An 18,059-nucleotide genomic window follows, 5' to 3' on the forward strand; every position below is an offset into this window, starting at 1 on the left:
AAATGGATATGAAAATACGACACGTGAACTTGAACAATAGACAACTATTTTACTTTACTAAAATATGGAGTATACGATACTCTATCCGTCTTTAATAGACACGTAAAAGAGAAACACGACATATAATTTTGTTTAGCTTCCCGCCAGCTAAAAATATCTCTGATTAATTTTTCCTATAAATAAATAAAAACCGTTAAACTGAACAAAATTCTGTTAACAGTTTTCCACATCCATGGCGTCTTCACTACCACTGAGTTTCCATATTATTACCTCAAATCTCCATAACAACAACACTCCTAAATTCTTCTCTCTAAAAAACTCCTCGGCATCCCTCTCTGTATCTCACGTTTGTTATAGCGGTTCGCCGGAACGGGAGGAGTCGCGGTGGTTAAGGGAGGAGCAGCGGTGGTTGAGGGAGGAGAAACGATGGTTAAGGGAAGAGAGAAGGTGGGAAGCGGAGCGAGAAGCTTTGTTGATTCAAATTCAGGATTTACAGCTCCGTGTTAAGGAGCTTGAGAGTAGTAGGGATTCTGTTCTTCCAGAAGCTACTTCTGTTACCGAGACGGTAGCTAATATTGCTAAGCTATTGCAGGTGCGTGTACATGGATGATGGATCTAATTTGAATTTGGGAAGAACAAATTGTTGATTGATTTATGCCTACTGAACCTCATTCGTATCAAAATTTATGATTTTTAGGCTTTTGGTTTTCTTCTCTTTGTACTTTTAGAAATTCAGCTTGGAAAATGTACCCTTTCTTTAAAATAAAGTTCCACAATTTCATGAGAAACTGAGATTAGAAAATGACTATCTTTAGGTAATTTATTACTTGATTAGTTTGTTGATTTGTGGACCCTTCTACATTTTTTACTTCTGCTTTTGAGAATTTTAGGAAAACAAACACAAATAAAAGAAAAATAAAAAGATTTTCTATTCTTTGGTAAGCTTTTTTCTTTTTATTGTTTTGGTAAATTGGTACTTTGAAGTTTTTGAACAGTTGTATAATTAGTGCATACATGAAAACCTTATTTTTATGTTTATGTTTCTTTTTTTGGTTTTCTAGCTGCTGAAGGAGGGGGAGGTGGGAAAGAATGTAACTGTGATTGCAGAAAGTGGGTCGATTGCTTTGCCATTAGTTTTAGAAGCATCAAAGCAAAATGAGGTTATTGTCAAGGAAGCAACACAACAGGAGAAGGTGATTAGGGAAGTTCCTAAAGAATCAGAAGGAGAGGGTAACAAAACCAAGAAGAGGCGGACTTTGAAAAAGGGATCTGAAGGAGATGAAGTTCGACTGATGCAGGTCTGCTAACTTAAAGTTACCATGTCTTTTTATCACATTAACTTGGTTAATTCAATGCTCGTTCTTGTTTGATTGATTCTTTGTTTTCTATTTTGTACTTTGACATATACTAGATCTGTGGCATTAACTTAATGCAGTCCAAAATAAAGTGTGGTCTTAAAAAAAAAACTCACTGAGAACCTGGAAGTAATGAAACCACGTGGAAACAGAGAATTAATGTTTATAAGAGATTTTGCAAGGATTTATTCTGGGTACAGATGCAGAATACCCACTATGGAGACTTAATTTGTGAGTCAACCTGTAAATTTTGATCCCGATTGTTCATTTGCTCTATACTTGTATTTTCGTTATTCCTTCAGTAGAGCTTGTCCGTCATGTTATCTTCATGTGACAAGTTCCCTTCTAACATGAACAGACTGGTAGTCCTTGTACCACTGTCACCAAGTATCCAGGAGTATCCAGGATGTTATGAGCTTAGTTAGTAGATAGCTTAAAGGATCAGAAGTGTTATTTTCCCAAGTACACATCAACACCAAAAAGTTTAGTATTATCTAACGGTTACTTCCCTTATTGGTATCGTTATAACTCTCTTGCTCTAGTATTTTGGTCAATCAAGCTAATTTTACTGAGATATCATGGATGTGGCACAGAATACCTTACTTCCCGTTTTGGAGTCACGTTTTCGTACTTTTGCTTATCTTCTTAGCTGAATAAATAAGTGATAACAGAAAACTGGGTAAATTCAGACTTCCTCTATCCCTGTGGTTAACTTCATAGGAGTTTCTTTGTGTGTTGTGAACTTCATGCACTTGCCTGAAACTTGGATTGTGTTGGATCACATAAGCACATATGTAATGGTTCATTTGCATTGATTAGTTCTACTTAAATGCATCCCTTAATTCCATTTGCGCTTTTAGGAACAATTGTTAAAATTGGGCTTCTATTGTGGTGAGGAAGATATGGAATTCTCCAGCTTCTCTAGTGGGACTGAGCGTGCTGTGAAAACTTGGCAGGTTTGTTTCCATTTTGTAAACAAGAAAAGCTTAAATTATATTTGGCTTGGCTGTGGGTAAAATACAGATGATTCATATTTCTCTCTTATCCACCTGAACAGGCTTCATCTGATTTACGAGAAGATGGCATTATGACTTCTGAACTTCTTGAAAAATTATATATGGTGCAAAATAGTGACACAGTGAAGGAAAATCCCAAACAACCAGATGGAACTGAAGCTAAGGTGTGTTATCCCTTTTTAACATATAGATGTCAATACTGATATCTTGCGCTCCCTACAAATTTCGAACGCGAACCCGTTATTCATAGCAGATGTTTGGCTTACCTTTGCTTTTCTTCTTTAACACAAAAACTTTGAGAGAAGAGATGACATCATTCCAGAATAGAAGCTGTGGCCCTATCTGGTCTTGTATGAGTGCTTTCTTCCATGAGACTGTTTCACTATTGTTTCTTGATATGTCATTCTTAGAGAATCTTGGAGAGATATACATATTACAAACTCTAATATGATAGAAATCAAGGAATAGGAAAAATGAAATTTCAGTAGTTGCATCGTCATACGATTTAAGTCCTTATGACTTAAATTATGCATTTTTCTGTCACAGAAGGAAATAAAATAGACCCATTAGTTGCCTTTGACAAATCATATCTGCATGGAATTGCTTTTTCCCCACTGTAGTTAATTGTAATGCCATTGACATTGTCCATACCAAAAGTTGGTTATGGGAATTTGGACGTGTATATTACTTGATCGCGAATCTCTCCTGCTAACAGACTGTCTGCTAATTCAATGACATTTGGGGTGTGCCATGACGTTTTGAAATAAGAAAACTATATTTTTAATTTGGAACACGTCATCTATCGCAATGATAAACTTGATCATATTTTCTTGTATATCATTCTTTCAGTGTATGGATTTAATTACTATATTGTCAGTGTGGGTTTCCAATGTCAGTTGTAATTCAGATTGATCCAAGATAAAAACGTAAGTAATCTCTATTAGTATGGTTTACTATAATCCGATGTTGTTCTTTCCACACAGATTAGCGCAAATGGTGCACCAATTGCATCCATCATGGAAATAGGGGAAGTTCAGCAGACCATTGTGAAAGAAGACGGTGTGTCTGAAACTGAGGTATCACATCATCGAGTCTTTCTCCTCGGAGAGAACCGATGGGAAGAACCTTCCAGACTTACTACAAGTAAGAAACCAGCAGAGACTACTAGTGGCAATACCACCATGAAATGTCTTACTTGCCGTGGAGAGGGTCGCCTATTATGCATGGGTATATATTCTGTCCCTTCTCTTCTCTTTGCACCTTTAATTGTATAACAGTGTTAAACAAGTGAACAGTCTTTATGTTTGGCTGTGAAAATGATCTAGTAAATTTTTCCAGAAGTACATCTGTTCCGACTATTATGTCTTTTGAAACCATCTTCTGTTAACATACAAATATGTTTTGTGCAGAATGTGATGGGACTGGTGAGCCAAACATTGAGGAACAGGTTAGAGGATTCTGAAAGCTTTCCACAACTGTACTTTCTATAATTCTTCAAGTATTTGGTTGAGAAACTTATGTTGGAATGTGTTGCAGTTTATGGAATGGATAGATGAAGGAATGAAGTGTCCTTATTGTGAAGGCCATGGATTCATAACTTGCGATGTTTGTCAAGGCAAGAAGATAATGCAAGCTTAGTTTTCTACTTTTGATTCATCACCTTTGATAGTAGATAGACCAAAGGTAAATTGTATACATGAACATTTCAGACAGAGATAAAATTATTGACAAATTTGATTTCATTATAGTATCACGCATATGAATGTGTTGAACAAATATCCAAAGCTTAACAGAAGAGGTACACAAGATAAATGTTATAAAAATCGAAGATAATAGCAATGCTAAACCTGTAAATCATATCACTTCCTCCGTTTCAATTTATTTGTTTGATAAAAAAATGTCACTTTCTATAATTGACAACTCTTTACACCCGTCATCCTACCTTACATATTTAAATCACAAGATTAAAAGTCATTTTGATACATTAAACACATCTTTAGTTTAAGATCAAATGATCCAAAAATCTTCTTTATTTACTTAAAATTCCATTTTGAGTCAAACTAAGGCAAACAAATTGAAATTGGAGGGTGCAATAACATTCTCACGAGTGAAATCTGTTGAAGGTAAAATGTAAGCAAACCTTACCTTAACTCGTGGAGGTAAAGAGGCAGTTTCCGAAAGACCCTTGGCTCAAAAGGGTGAGTACAATATTATGACCAAATCACTGGAAATTGAAACTTGCTGCTAGTACAATTATCAAAAACCCAAGCTGCTACTTATTCAACAGGCAGATATTACTAATGCCAGAATTTCCTTGTTGGCCCTCAAACATATTTAAAACCAAAAAAGTTCACCATGTAGCTAAGACTATGAAGAGGGGTTGTATAGTATCCTGTCACTCTGTTTTCGTGTACATATACAAATGTAAAATACTGCATGAAATTGCTCTTTTTTCCCGGTCCTGAAAGCTACCTTTTATGTGGTAGTATATAGTTTTATCACATCTTTGCATCTTCAGAGATTCGTCTTTGGTTTGTTTGAAGAAACACGCCTCGACTCTGAACGCATGGTCACAAACTCCTCTGCAGCAGAAGGGTGTATTCCCACCTGGGGTCATAAATAGAAAGAAAATAATGAAATACGATACATATCTTGGTTAGACAAACCAGAAAACCGGGGAAAAAATAAAACATGAAACAACTCACTATCAAGTCTTCTATATCAACATTCTTTAGTGATTAGGAGTTGAGGATTCAGCCTATAGGGTAATCAGTCTATGGAGTAGTATTTTTCTATTTTTTGGGTAATGGTAACAGATATCATTCACAAAAGCATATCCCTCTTCTAGCAGTGGAGGGATTCTACGGAATCAATTATTCACTCTGTTTCTTCTTACAACAATTCTCTTGGTAAATATCCTAGCCTTTTAGGAAGAAATTGAGAAAGTAAACATAAGACTTACTGTACTGTCAAATTGCTCCTTGGTTGCTCCACACTTAAGTGCAACAGCAATGCCCTGTTGAAGGAACGAAGAAATTTTATCAAGCATGACCATTATATAGAAACCATAGAATTATGGTGAGAGAAAGAAATCCACGAGGGGCACTAAGGATGCAAATTTAAAGCTCATCTGTCATCCAGGAAGAAGCCATTATTACCACTCGATTCAGTATTTTTTTTACTCAAATCAAGAAAAAAAACTTGAGGAGAAAACCCCATGAAGATTTATGTTCCCCTTTTGGGGCCAATAGCTGGAGGAAGGGGTAACTAAGCTTCAAGCCTTCGCTAAAATTGTGCATGTTGGGAAGTAAAAATGCAGGGAAGAATGAAGACAAGTGAGGGGTAATCTAATATCAAGGGCCTTCCACCTAACCATGAGGTTCTAGAGGTTGGTGTCAGGAAGCAATGTGGGGAAAGCCATTGTTGGGACTCCTGAGTAGGGGGTTTTCAGGGGTGAGGTTTACCATACCTAGAGGACAAGATGGATGCTGAGAAGAATGAAGTCATACATGAAATGCATATAAAAGGAAATTGACTACAAAGATTACAAAGGCAGTGGGGCACAACGATTAAAAATTGAAATAGACATTCAGCAAAGATGTGTGAACAATGAAGCTTAAAATGGAAATTGGATTTCATGAGAGAAGACATTGCTCGAGAGTCACTAAATGATGGAAGCTGTCAACACTATTATGCAACAAAAAGGATGCCACCCTCAGTGATGCTAAAAGTTAGTTGGAGCAGTCATATTCTGCCATTAAGACTCAGATGCACCAACTACATGGCATAATACTCAAATTATTCACAGTTGAGAATCTCATCATGGCACTCATGAAGAGGCAATATAAAAGGTTAAAATCAACACAAACATAGAAAAGGCAAGTGTACAAGCAAATTATACGCAGCGCTGATGCAGAAAAAACATGCCTGCATGATTTCAGGTGCATCTGGACCGCACATGGATGCCCCTAAAACTTTATCTGTCTCAGCATCAACAAGAAGCTTCATTACTGACTTCTCTGTTCGTCTGTTACAGTATGAATGTTAGGAATTAGTTGCCACAATTCTACTTTTTATTGGTGTGATCAATTTGAAATATGCAAAACTGCTCAAGAATCAATACATAACACGGCTCCAAGATTAAAACTGCAATCGTTCAATCACAGGAATGCTACATACAAGAAATCAGTAATCATCCAATATCCAATACTCAAAATATGTTGATATTGGAAATATTTTGAACAAATAAGAAGATAATGAAAAGAAAAATCCCCCCACTATTGTAGCTTTAGCTTATTTGCGCACACAAGAATCATGGAGGACCAGTGAATTGATTTAGGAGCCATGTTAAGATGAATTAGCTGTACTATGTTGGTGTTTATTGGGTACTCATTCAGGGACAACCTACTAACAACAAATTAAAAAGTAATTTGGTGGGTACCCAGAAATTGTGTTCTTCATTGGATTGAATGTTGATGTGTAAACTGAAACTTCTCCATTCGCTTGCTCTATGGCCTGTTCTTCGCTAAACCCTACAACAGAGAGAGGCGGGATGCTGTCCAGCAAAAATAAGATACTTGTTATACATTCAACCAAAAAATTCAAACAAGATATTAAACATGTGATTAACCTCAAAGAAATACTTTCTACCAGGTAAGGGAAACTTCACAACAACACACCTAGTCCCACAAAGTGTGATAAGAAAATGAGAACTGATAAAAAAAAGCATCCATCCACACTTCAGAGCTAAAGTAACTGCCACTAATGGTATTTTATTGCCAATTTGCTTCTCTAGATAATATAGTATCACTACAGGAATTCACCCCTACACTTCTTAAAATCATCAACTTCCTTGTCTAGTTTTCATCAGTTGACATCAACTTGGTAAAGAAGATGGACTTTGGGTCTAACTCAACCCCAAAAGCTAACTCATGAGTTGAGGACTATCCAAGATATAAAGAGACTACAGTTCATTTCCTCATCCCATGTGGGACACTCTAACACCATCAAAGCTTAGTACTGGACATCTAGAGCATAGATAACATAACTTGGGGTCCAACATTGGGAAACACAACAGGATTAGTCTGATTTTGTTATGATACAAAAAAATTGGACCTTAGGCCTAACTCGACCCCGAAAGCTAACTCAAGAGGTGAGTGTTTTACAAAATTGTCTGTAAACTACCTGCTATTTCCTCAGCCAATGTGGGAGAGTCTAAACATACTTGAATTTCCAATAAGTAACCGCTTCTGCTGCTGTCCTAAAACACTTTACAAAATGTTCCATCTGCTTTTCTATGAGATTTAACTCAAAAAGTCCCAAATTTCTCTGGGGAATGTTTCCATCAGCTGTCCTATGAGGTTGAATTCAAGTAGTCAATTTCTTTGGTGTCATGTTTTCTCCACTAGAAGTCAGCTCTTTATTTAAGGTTGTCAAAGTTATACTTCCTAAAAGAGACTTTGTAACTCAGCAACTATATATTGGAAGATCTTTCTCAAATTGATTCCGCTAGTTTCGAAATAACGGGAAAATAAGCAATCAACGTGGTATATCAAAGATCTTCTTTCTCAAATTGATTCCACAGTTTCAAACTATACGAAAAAAAGATGTCATTTAGGAACTGACCTAAACTTTGAAAAGGACTAGGGCAAGCTATTTGGGATGAAGCTTTACAAACAGGTTACAATGACGGGAAAATAAGCAATCAAGAGGGTATATCAAAATACCAGAACACTGCACATGGGATATGTGAATAGTCAGGCTTGGTAGGCTTTCCACCGAAAACAGTTTTCTGCAGTTATGAAGCACAACATAAGTAAGCAATTATCTTTAAGGAGATGACAACAAGAGCAACCATAGTGAATCCAACAATCCAAGTTAAGACAAATAGATAATTTTATTCACAGAAAGAAAACATAAGAAAAAGTTACCGCAAAACAGGTTCCTTCCATCAAAGCAACAGGAGTAAGATTCATTCGATTGGTGACATCACCAATGGCCCAAATGCTTGGTATATTGGTGCGAGAGTACTCATCTACCTGGACCAAACATGAGCGAGGTTTCTCTCAAGACAATAGCACGAAAAATTTTTACTTTGCTTGGAATTACAGCAATTAGATAAACAAGGTTATCAGTAAAAGGCAATATTGAAATCATAAGCATGTTTACAGCACTGATGCAAGTAAGAAAATTAACGAAATCATATACTCCTTATCTGAAAGTGTGTCTTCCTGATCTGAGGAGAATAGGTCAATTGATGTTTGAATATTTAAACAATTTAACATATAGATTCACAGAGCTCCAAGGAGGTTATGTTTTTCCCTTGATTGGAAGGGGGGTAATTCTTATACATATGATAATGTGCTGAAGACATCAATTACTTGTTGCTACACTTTGAACTTTAAAGTGGGTAATCAGCAGCGGTGGACACTCTTGAATCTATCAAAATACAGTGGGCAATGCTTGCTACAGTCGAAAAAACTGGTGTTCAACTGAGCCCTCAAAAGAAAAAAGATGCAAAGCATGGGATGTAGCTCTATTGACTCTTTAGGTATCTTGGAGAGTAAGGAATAGGAGAGCCTTTAAAAGTGTGAAAAATGATTTGTCTAGATGAGGGCATGTCTTCTATTTCTAGTTAATGTTTGGTGCACCCACGATAATCCTGTCAGATGATTGTATGTTTTTTGTTAAAAACCACATTTTTTGGGGAAGTTCTATACTCCTTTTCTCTTTTGGGCAAGTTCTTTTTTAGTATACCGCTTGGCGCTTGGGTACTGATTTTTTTCCATAGCCTTAATTAAATTATTCTTTATAGAAAATAATTGATCTTGATAAGAAAAAGAAAAACCAATTGTCATTAACTTAAGTTAGTGCTGAATATAGAACAATTTAGAAGCAAGAAACTAAGCAACCACATAAACCATGCATAGTGACTAGCATTGAAAACCAACAATTAGAATTTCATATACTGGAAAAAGGAAGTAGCATTTAAGGACCCATAACGCTACTTTTCCACTTGTTTAAGACTCTTCAATGTGTGTGGCAGACTACCAGACGAGCTGAAGGGGGTGCATATTAACACACAAGATCTAAAGTAACCCAGCCTAATAAACCACCCACTCAGACACTTTACATATTTTATACTCACTTAACTCTCTAAAGTCCTGCAACTGCCTCAACAGATCTCATTCATCATAACATTCAATAGATGACCTTCCGCCATTAGATTTTTGAAAAGAAAGTTCATGTTCAAGTTTATCACTCAATACAGCATCACATTTGTAAAGAAGATGTGACACACATCTAAGAAAACCCTCAATGCACCAACAATTGTCATTTCAAAGGTTTTCATGAAGAAGATGAATCAAGAAACTCTAAGAATAGGATAAGTGCTACTAACTTTCACCGCTTTCATCTTGTCAAGCTCGACAGCAACAGCATCCAGATTCAACCTTTTTGTGTTGGGGAGACGACCTGCAATACATAGTATTGAGCTGTTTAAGACTATTCCAACAAAGATGGGGAATTTTCAAAAAGAAAAAAAAGATGTTCCTGGTTAAGAGACACAAAAGCACAGAAGTAACAAGAAAATGGCTCACTACGTTAGTCTTGGCAACAGCGAGAAATACAGAAAGGGAAGAGAAGAATAGAAGGAGCTTCCAGTTGTATTCCACTGCAAGTCTAAACAACTGGATTAACAATATTTACAGGCAATGTCATTATCTGTCATTCTTGACGCCTTATTCTGTACAAAAGGCAAATTTCTTCCAGAACGTATGTCAAATTTGGGGTAACAGATCAGGTGAAATTTCAATCAAACCGAAGGTAAAGATGGCAGAGAATCACTTCTATATTTCATGGTAGTGCTGAACCCTAATTCCCAAATATGATCTTAACTCATGAGGATTAAGGAGAGGATACTTGGACAGCAAAAATATTATTTTGACCATCAGACTCTCTCTATTGATTATATACATGATATAAAATTACCAGTTGCAAAGAGCACAACATCTGCCAATATCACTTCACCATGGTCTGTGTGCACTTTGACGCCACCTTCTGATTTTTCAAGCTGAGACATTAGATTGCAGTTAAAACTAGCAAATATGTAAATGCAATTACTCGAAATATGCATTAAAGGCACAGCAAAGATAATCAACAGTAAATTTATGTTCTCTTTGGATAAATGATGTAGATGAACATAACATAAGAGGAAAGACAACACTGCGGTTGTAACTAGGGAATTAGAGGTAGCTCCATTTCACAGTTAAGTGGCAGGATAACCAACTTCAAATTCAAACGATATTATCTGTTTTTTCTAGACCCTTTCAAACTGGATAAAGAAGATGATTTAATTTCTCTTTTGCTTCATTCCAATCATATCAAACTGTAATTGGTGAAGACTAAAACCTTATGTAAATGAGGGGAAATTAATAATTCTCGGTGGAACTATACCTAAAAAACAAGCCATTCAGTCTCCGTATAGCTATGGGAAACAAGTACCTTAGTCAACGTCGTGCAAGGATGCATAGTGATTCCTCTGCCTTCTAGATTTCTTGCAACTACAGCTCTCATTTCATCATCAAAACCTCTGCAATTACATTTTGGTAACATAATAATGTCGCATTAGGTGTCACAAACTTATAACCGCTAGAAATCATCAATCTTCATGTCTTACAAAGATTCACTAGATTACCAATCCACAAATCGGATTGGGGGATTTGGAGCACTCTGAGAGGCAACGGGATTTTGGGTACTATAGGTGTATTAAGGTTGAGAAGATTAAGTGTGCTATTAATAAGATGAGCAAGGGAAGAGTGACCGGATTAGACGAGATTCCGGTGGAATTTTGGAATACCACAGACATGACAGGCATAGAGTGGTTGGGTAGATTGTTTAATGTCATATTTAAGACGGCAAAAATGCCCGAAGAATGGAGGTGGAGTACAATGATCCCGTTGTTCAAGAACAAGGGTGATATCCAAAACTGTAACAATTATAAGGGCATCAAATTGCTAAGTCACACAATAAAAAATTGGGAGAGGGTGATGGAGATGAGGGTGAGGGTGAGGAGGGTTGTGTCCATTTACGAGAACCAATTCGGTTTCATGGCGGGATGATCGACTATAGAAGCCACTCCTTTAGTAAGGAGACTGATGGAGAAATATAGGAGTCTAAAGAATTCAAGTTGAGCAGGACCAAAATAAAATATTTGGAGTGTAAATTCAATGACACAGTGCATGAGGATGGCGTGGAAGAGAAACTTGACACTCAGGCTATCCCTAAGAGAGATAAATGCAAGTATCATGGGTCGATAATCCAGGAAAGAGGGACATCAATGATGGTGTCACTCATCGTGTTCGTGCGGCGTGGATGAAGTAAAGGTTTACCTCCGAAATATTGTGTGATGAAAAGGTACCACCTAAACTTAAAAGTAAGTTCTACAAAGTAATGATTAGACCGACGTTGTGGTATGGAATAGAGTGTTGGCCAGTCAACAACTCCCATGTTCAGAAGATGCAAAAAGCGGAATGAGGATATTGAGATGGATGTGTGGGCATACTAGGAGTGATAAGATTAGGAATGAGGATATCCGTGATAAGGTGGGAGTAGCATCCGTGGTGGACAAGATGAGGGAAGCAAGACTAAGATGGTTTGGACGCCCCAGTGAGGAGGTGCGAGGGCTGAATATAACGGGTACGAAAACAGGGATAGGTAAGCCCAAAAAGTATTGAGGAAAGGTGATTAGACAGGACATGGCGTTGCTCCAAATTACCAAGGACATGACATTAGATAAGAGGGAATGAAAGTCGTGTATTAGAATAGAAGATTAGTAGGTATGGAGTGTTGTCTTGATTTTAGAGGGGTTTAGCCGTTTTCCTATAGTGTTTTGCTTTTGATTCCACCACCACTTCTTGTTGACTATGTTTAGTTATCACATTATTTTGTGGTTGCTACTATTTCCTTATTAGTTGATTTGTTTCTCCATTGTTGTTTTCCTTTTTTCATTATTCTGATAGGTTATACTTGAGCCAAGGTCTCCTCCGAAAACAATCTCCTTACCTCTACGAAGTAGGGGTATAGTCTACGTATGCTCTACCATCCCCAGACCCCACTTGTGAGATTTCACCGTGTATGTTGTTGTAGTGCAGTGACTGCAACTGTGGGGCTTTGCTGAAAAGACCCTCTATTACTTGTGAAAAGAGAATAGTTGGTTTGACAAACAAACTACATGGGAAAATAGACCACATTTATGTTTAAGAGAATTGTAGCGTCACACTTCGACGAGAAACTCCTTAACCTCTGTGAAGAGTCCCACATCGGCCCTTTAAGGGATGGGTGGTTTCTTTAATATGGCTTGAGCAATCCTCACCCCTTGATCTATCTTTTGGGGTTAAGTTAGACCCAAGAACCATTCTTTCACACCCTCTTTTATAAAAATAGAATAAGGATAATGTACAATAAGACATTTTTTCACCTCAGTGGAAGTTCCTTTCTGAAACATAGATCCACTGTTACACCCATTCCTCGCCATATTGAAGCGAACTCAACAGCAATGTACCTATGACCATGGAAGGAAAAAACTTAGTTCACACCCTAATTCATCAATGAAAATGAATTCAAGAAAACAAAGATATGGATATGTACAAACCCTCCACCAAGTATCACAGCACGCTTTGGTAACTCTTCCAAGCTCAGTGCCTCATCTGAAGTTATGGCTAGCTCCTATTTGCACAATATGTAAACAATTAAGAAAGAAAAACCTAAAAGACATAGAGAAGAGAAAATGAGATGCAACAAGATAACCAAAGGAAAGGAAGGGGACAAGAGATAACCAAAGGAAAGGAAAGGGACAAGATTATACAATCAGCATAGAGAAAAGGTATAAGAGAAACTATTGATTTTTTTTAAAGAAACATATGGAAGAGAAACCAGGGAGAAAGGGGCCCGGGAATGTAGCAAGACAATCATCAATCACATCGTAACACTTCCAACCAAAGCTATCTGACACACAGATTCTAGATTCAAGTTCTTCATCGATGTAATGAACATGACAGGAAGCAGAGCTCTGAAAATTAAAGCTCCATTAACCAGGTTGTTGCAATAATCATGAATTTTAGATGCATCTGATTCACCTGTCCTGGGATTTGTGGACGATGAGCCCTACTACCAGTTGCAATTAGAATGTGCTTAGCCGAATAGCTTATCTTGGTGCCATCCAGTTGAATTAACTCAACTTCATTTGGACCTACCACCCTTCCCTCACCTTCAAAGAGTTTAACTCCCGCATTTGAAAGTAGCCTCTTGTAGATCCCATTTAACCGTACAATCTCCTCAGTCTGCAAGTTTGCAACACAACATTGGCAAAATTTGTATCTTTTAATTTAAATTATCACTCAGAGGAAAAACACAGGGGCTAGTGAAAAGGTGTACATTCTGTTTCTGCATGTAGAAGATAAAAGTTTAAGAAGGCATGCACAGATTAGATCCCATAGTGAATACCGTATAAAAGCTATCTAACTCCGTGTTTCATTCGTCATTATATATTTGATACTTCAATCAAAATAAACTTTTAAACTTTCTTGTCTATATGAGATCAAACTCTCCCTCCACAATTAATTCCATTGTACTTCCTCAGAGAAAGGGCAAGTAGTAGAATAGAATTTTTAGATGAGTACTAGCTCAGTTCAAAGGTAATGGAAAAGGTTTGCTACACCCACCCCTACCCAGACCCCAATTGTGGGAATATACTCGGTATGTGGTTGTTTTCGGCTCAGTCCATCACGTACATAATTACACTTCTAAAAAAAGTTTGAGCTACCTTTTTATGCAAAAGCTTCTTCCAGTTGAAATTGACTCTCTCATTCACTTCCCATCCATAATTCCTTGCATCCTGCAGGTCACCCAAAAGCATCAAAGGACCAAATTACTCGTATTCATTACACTTAACTGTTCTGTTCTCAAACTAAGGTAAGGGCGGAATGATAGAAATAGATAGCTCTGTAAGCCAAAATATTTCGTAGGTGTAAAGTTTAACCTCCAACTCCGGCCCATAGGCTGCTCCGTAAACCAAAATCTTTTTAGGAACACAACCACGAAGAACACACCTGCATAAAATGAAACAGGGACTTAACCATTACTATCAAGAACAATTGACTAACTTAAATAACTTGACAGTAGAATTTTCCTTTCATTTGATCGAATAGGAGAAGAAAATCTCAATGACCGACAAACATATGGATATATTTATAAATAAAAAAGTTGGAATTTTTTCTGCATATAAATAAATTTGTATGCACATAAGTGTAAAGATATGGCACCTGAACCTAAATCAACCCCAAAAGCTAGCGGATTGTCTAAGTCCATATAAGCAGACCACAAACCTATTTCCCAACCAATGTGAGACTCTAACCCACTCTAACACCCCCTTCATGCCCAGGCCAAACTAAAGCGTGTACCGGGAGCCCAAACGAAGATGAACCTGGCTCTGATACCATGTAAAGATATGACACCTTGTCCTAACTCAACCCAAAAGCTAGTTCATTAGAGGAGGATTGCCCAAGTCCATATAATCAAATCATGAGCCCATTCCCCAACCAATGTGGGACCCTAACCCACTCTAATTGTCTAACATACACCGAAAAGTCACTTCCATTGAGCATGCTAGCACATAATTAGAAGTAACAACATTATGAGTATAAGTCGTATAGACTACGGAAAAATCTATATACTTCACAGATAACATCATCAATGTTCATATGGTGGGTATAGGATATTGCTTTATTGTGCAGAATAAGAAAATAAGCTGTTCCACTATCTTTTATTTCAAAAACATGCACAGATGGTAATGAAAATAGTATAATTTCATACTGCTAAAAATGTTTCTACCACATGATATTCTTTTTAAATGAAGAGCAATCTTTATTCTTGACAGGTAACATATGGGACTTCAAGAGAGAATCCATTTCAATTGTAATCATAAACCCACACAAGTGAAACCATAAACGCAAAAATAGTCTGCAACTGAAAAGGTTATAAGCGAAATATTGATAAACTTACGTTCCACCAACTCCCCCACTAACTTCAGAGCCGACAGGATCAAATGGAAGCTCACAGATTGCAACCTTCAAAAATCAATATCAAATTATTGTGTAAAGGAAAACTGAATGGGTTCTTATTCAAGGATTAATAGAAGATAAGTAAATAAGAGCCAAGAACAAGTCGAGGAGCAACAGAAACATGCTTCATCATAATGTGATGACATATCCCAGAAGGAAATGCAACCCTCGAGAAACAGAGAAAACAAAAACCTCAAGAGTTGTAATCAAGCATGTTGCTTCAGTTAATGGTACTCAAGACATAAAGCCATCAGAATGAAATAAGATCCTAAAGATGCCATATCCAATATTTAACAATATTTGATTATAATGGTTTCACCATCTACCTGTCCATGACTAGATCATTCTAGTCTTAAAGCTCTGTTAAATTGAGTTCCACAAAGAAAAGCTTAAAATGCCACCTGGGTAGAATAATCACCTACTTACAAAATGGACACTAACTATTAGTCTAACCATTCTAGAAGAGACCACTCAACCAACAAATAAGTGGACAAGTCATTTTGGCACAGGTACTTATCCAGCTTGTCATTGTTGTTCAACGACGTGAACGGAAATTCACCCCTCATGTAATCACAAAGACGCTAAGACCAATAAATGAAACTGGGAACAAACTTTTATTAGCTTTGCTACATATCTCGACTTGTCATATCCATCAACAGAACTAATGGAAATTCATCCCTTTCAAGCGACCTTAAAGTTACAGTTGAACAGAAAGATCCCAAAAACTCCAGTCCATTGCTTCGAACTAACTGCTGGACACATAAGATTGACATAATATGAATCATAAACAAATTGCAGAAGTACTATATACCTTAGCTCCATATTGGGCTGAAAACCGACTAGCTCGAACCCCACCACTTCCAGCACCTATTACGAATAAATCAAAGTCATAGTGCGCTTCTTCTTCACCAGGTTTGCTCAACTCTCCATCAATTAGCATCTTCCTAGCCATGATTACAAGTCTGTACGCACAAAACCCACAAAGGGAAAGTCACCACTACTTTCATATACTGTTTAGCTGGAAAGAAATGGTCAGAAAGAAGACGGGGAAATAAGAGAACCCTTGTGATAAGTACATGGGAACTACCAAAAGAAGCTTAGCATTTGAAAGAAAGGAGTTCATAAACCCTGATATTTGAAATGCCCCACAAACTTAAAAATGCCTAAAATGATAAGGAAGCAACTAGTCCGTAAATAACTCAAGAAAATAACACCTTAAAACAATACTAAAGCTGTTTATACTTTTCTGGCACCCTTTAGTTCTTATTTCATACCAAAATTCTTAGCAACAAAGTATAAAAAGAATCACATATTAGAATACCTTAGTGAGTATAAATTAAACAGTTATCAACAAAGTTAATCCTTTTCCGCTTAAGGAGATAGTACGTCAGGAAAACTTCTGAATAGCAGAAAGTGTTTATAAAACTAAAAGAAGACTTTGAGTGGGTCAATGGAGAGATGTGTATACCTTAATATTCATACATAGCTGGGATTGAATTTTGACTGTTAATGGATAGTCAAATATGCATAGGAATATTTAGAACTATAAAATTAAAAATATTTCTTTCTCAAAAATGTTATTAAAATAATCTTAGTCAAACAAAAAAAAGTTGTTTTGGTCTCTCATCAGTGCATACGCCAAACAAAAATGGAACAGAAAGAGAAGTTTCAAAGCAAAATATGTATTAATTCCAAACACAATTTTCTGCTTTTTGAGAACACAACAATACTGTTAAATAAAACTTAAAATAAATTCTCTTGCAACAGCCCCAAAATAAAATTTAAACACGCAAAATAAGTGAAAATTCGGCTTCACAATGACCTATTATAACAACCGACAGTCCACCGGTGGCGGATCGAAATCAAAAACCCAAACTCATGAACATGAATCAGAAACCTAAACTCAATACTAGTACCAAATCGAGAATTCAAAATCAACTAACAGTTGTGAACCTCGATAAAATTCGCTGCCGCGTAATTTCTGAAGCAATAGTACGCCGAGTTTAGGATTAAAACCTCAAACGGTTTCATATAAAGCTGAAAATATGAAATTACCAATAGTTATAGAGAGAGAGCACTCCCACTCGCCGCCGGTAGACTCCCGCCGGAGTAGACAACAGAGAATTAATTGCAAAGAGCTGCTGTAGAGTGTAGAAATATCTGCTTATGAAATGAGAAAGGAACTCTCTAATTTATAAAAGCCGAATGAACCGGCATCGACCGGTTCATCTAAGAAATATTCAAGATCACCGAATTTATTTATTCCCGAGTAACCTAACAAAAACACATCTAAATATTTTAATTTTTTTTTAATTTCATATCCAAACTATCGTGAATTTCTGATCTAAAGTTAAAATGTGTTCCGATAAATATTTGATGATAGTTATACATATGATAGTTCAGAGAATCACAAACATAATAATTTAAATATGAAACTAAAAATAATAAAAATACTTTAGATAGTACATAACATTCTGTTTTTTTTTTCCCACATATAAAATTGTATCGAGTATCTTATTGTCATTGTATTATTCTAAAAGGATTTTTAAATAAAAAATGGCTTGGTATTA

General features: G+C 36.6%; 2 protein-coding genes across 3 annotated transcripts; one reads left to right on the forward strand and one right to left on the reverse strand.

The window, feature by feature from the left end:
• The first annotated feature begins 199 nt into the window (after positions 1-199).
• On the forward strand, positions 200-4,113 carry LOC129881912 (protein disulfide isomerase pTAC5, chloroplastic). The gene is made up of 7 exons (XM_055956027.1): positions 200-592; positions 1,062-1,298; positions 2,216-2,311; positions 2,413-2,535; positions 3,355-3,598; positions 3,781-3,818; positions 3,908-4,113. Exons 1-7 carry the CDS (start codon positions 233-235, stop codon positions 4,007-4,009), a joined length of 1,200 nt encoding a protein of 399 aa, XP_055812002.1. The 5' UTR covers positions 200-232; the 3' UTR covers positions 4,010-4,113.
• Positions 4,114-4,570: 457 nt separating this feature from the next.
• Positions 4,571-17,688, reverse strand: LOC129883258 (glutathione reductase, chloroplastic). Of its 2 annotated transcripts, none has more exons than XM_055957883.1 (17): positions 17,545-17,688; positions 16,301-16,451; positions 15,431-15,495; positions 14,409-14,478; positions 14,193-14,264; positions 13,507-13,710; positions 13,023-13,096; positions 12,849-12,932; positions 10,874-10,961; positions 10,361-10,442; positions 9,771-9,844; positions 8,302-8,409; positions 8,098-8,162; positions 6,813-6,926; positions 6,299-6,398; positions 5,334-5,387; positions 4,571-4,978 (listed from the first exon to the last, which is right to left on the reverse strand). In XM_055957883.1, exons 2-17 carry the CDS (start codon positions 16,439-16,441, stop codon positions 4,886-4,888), a joined length of 1,488 nt encoding a protein of 495 aa, XP_055813858.1. In that variant the 5' UTR covers positions 16,442-16,451; positions 17,545-17,688; the 3' UTR covers positions 4,571-4,885. The 2 variants fall into 2 exon arrangements, with proteins under 2 accessions (XP_055813858.1, XP_055813859.1); XM_055957884.1 differs by lacking the exon at positions 17,545-17,688 and adding an exon at positions 16,811-16,952.
• Between the last annotated feature and the right edge of the window lie 371 nt (positions 17,689-18,059).

The sequence above is a fragment of the Solanum dulcamara genome, chromosome 3 (genome assembly GCF_947179165.1).
Source record: "Solanum dulcamara chromosome 3, daSolDulc1.2, whole genome shotgun sequence".
NCBI lineage: Eukaryota > Viridiplantae > Streptophyta > Magnoliopsida > Solanales > Solanaceae > Solanum > Solanum dulcamara.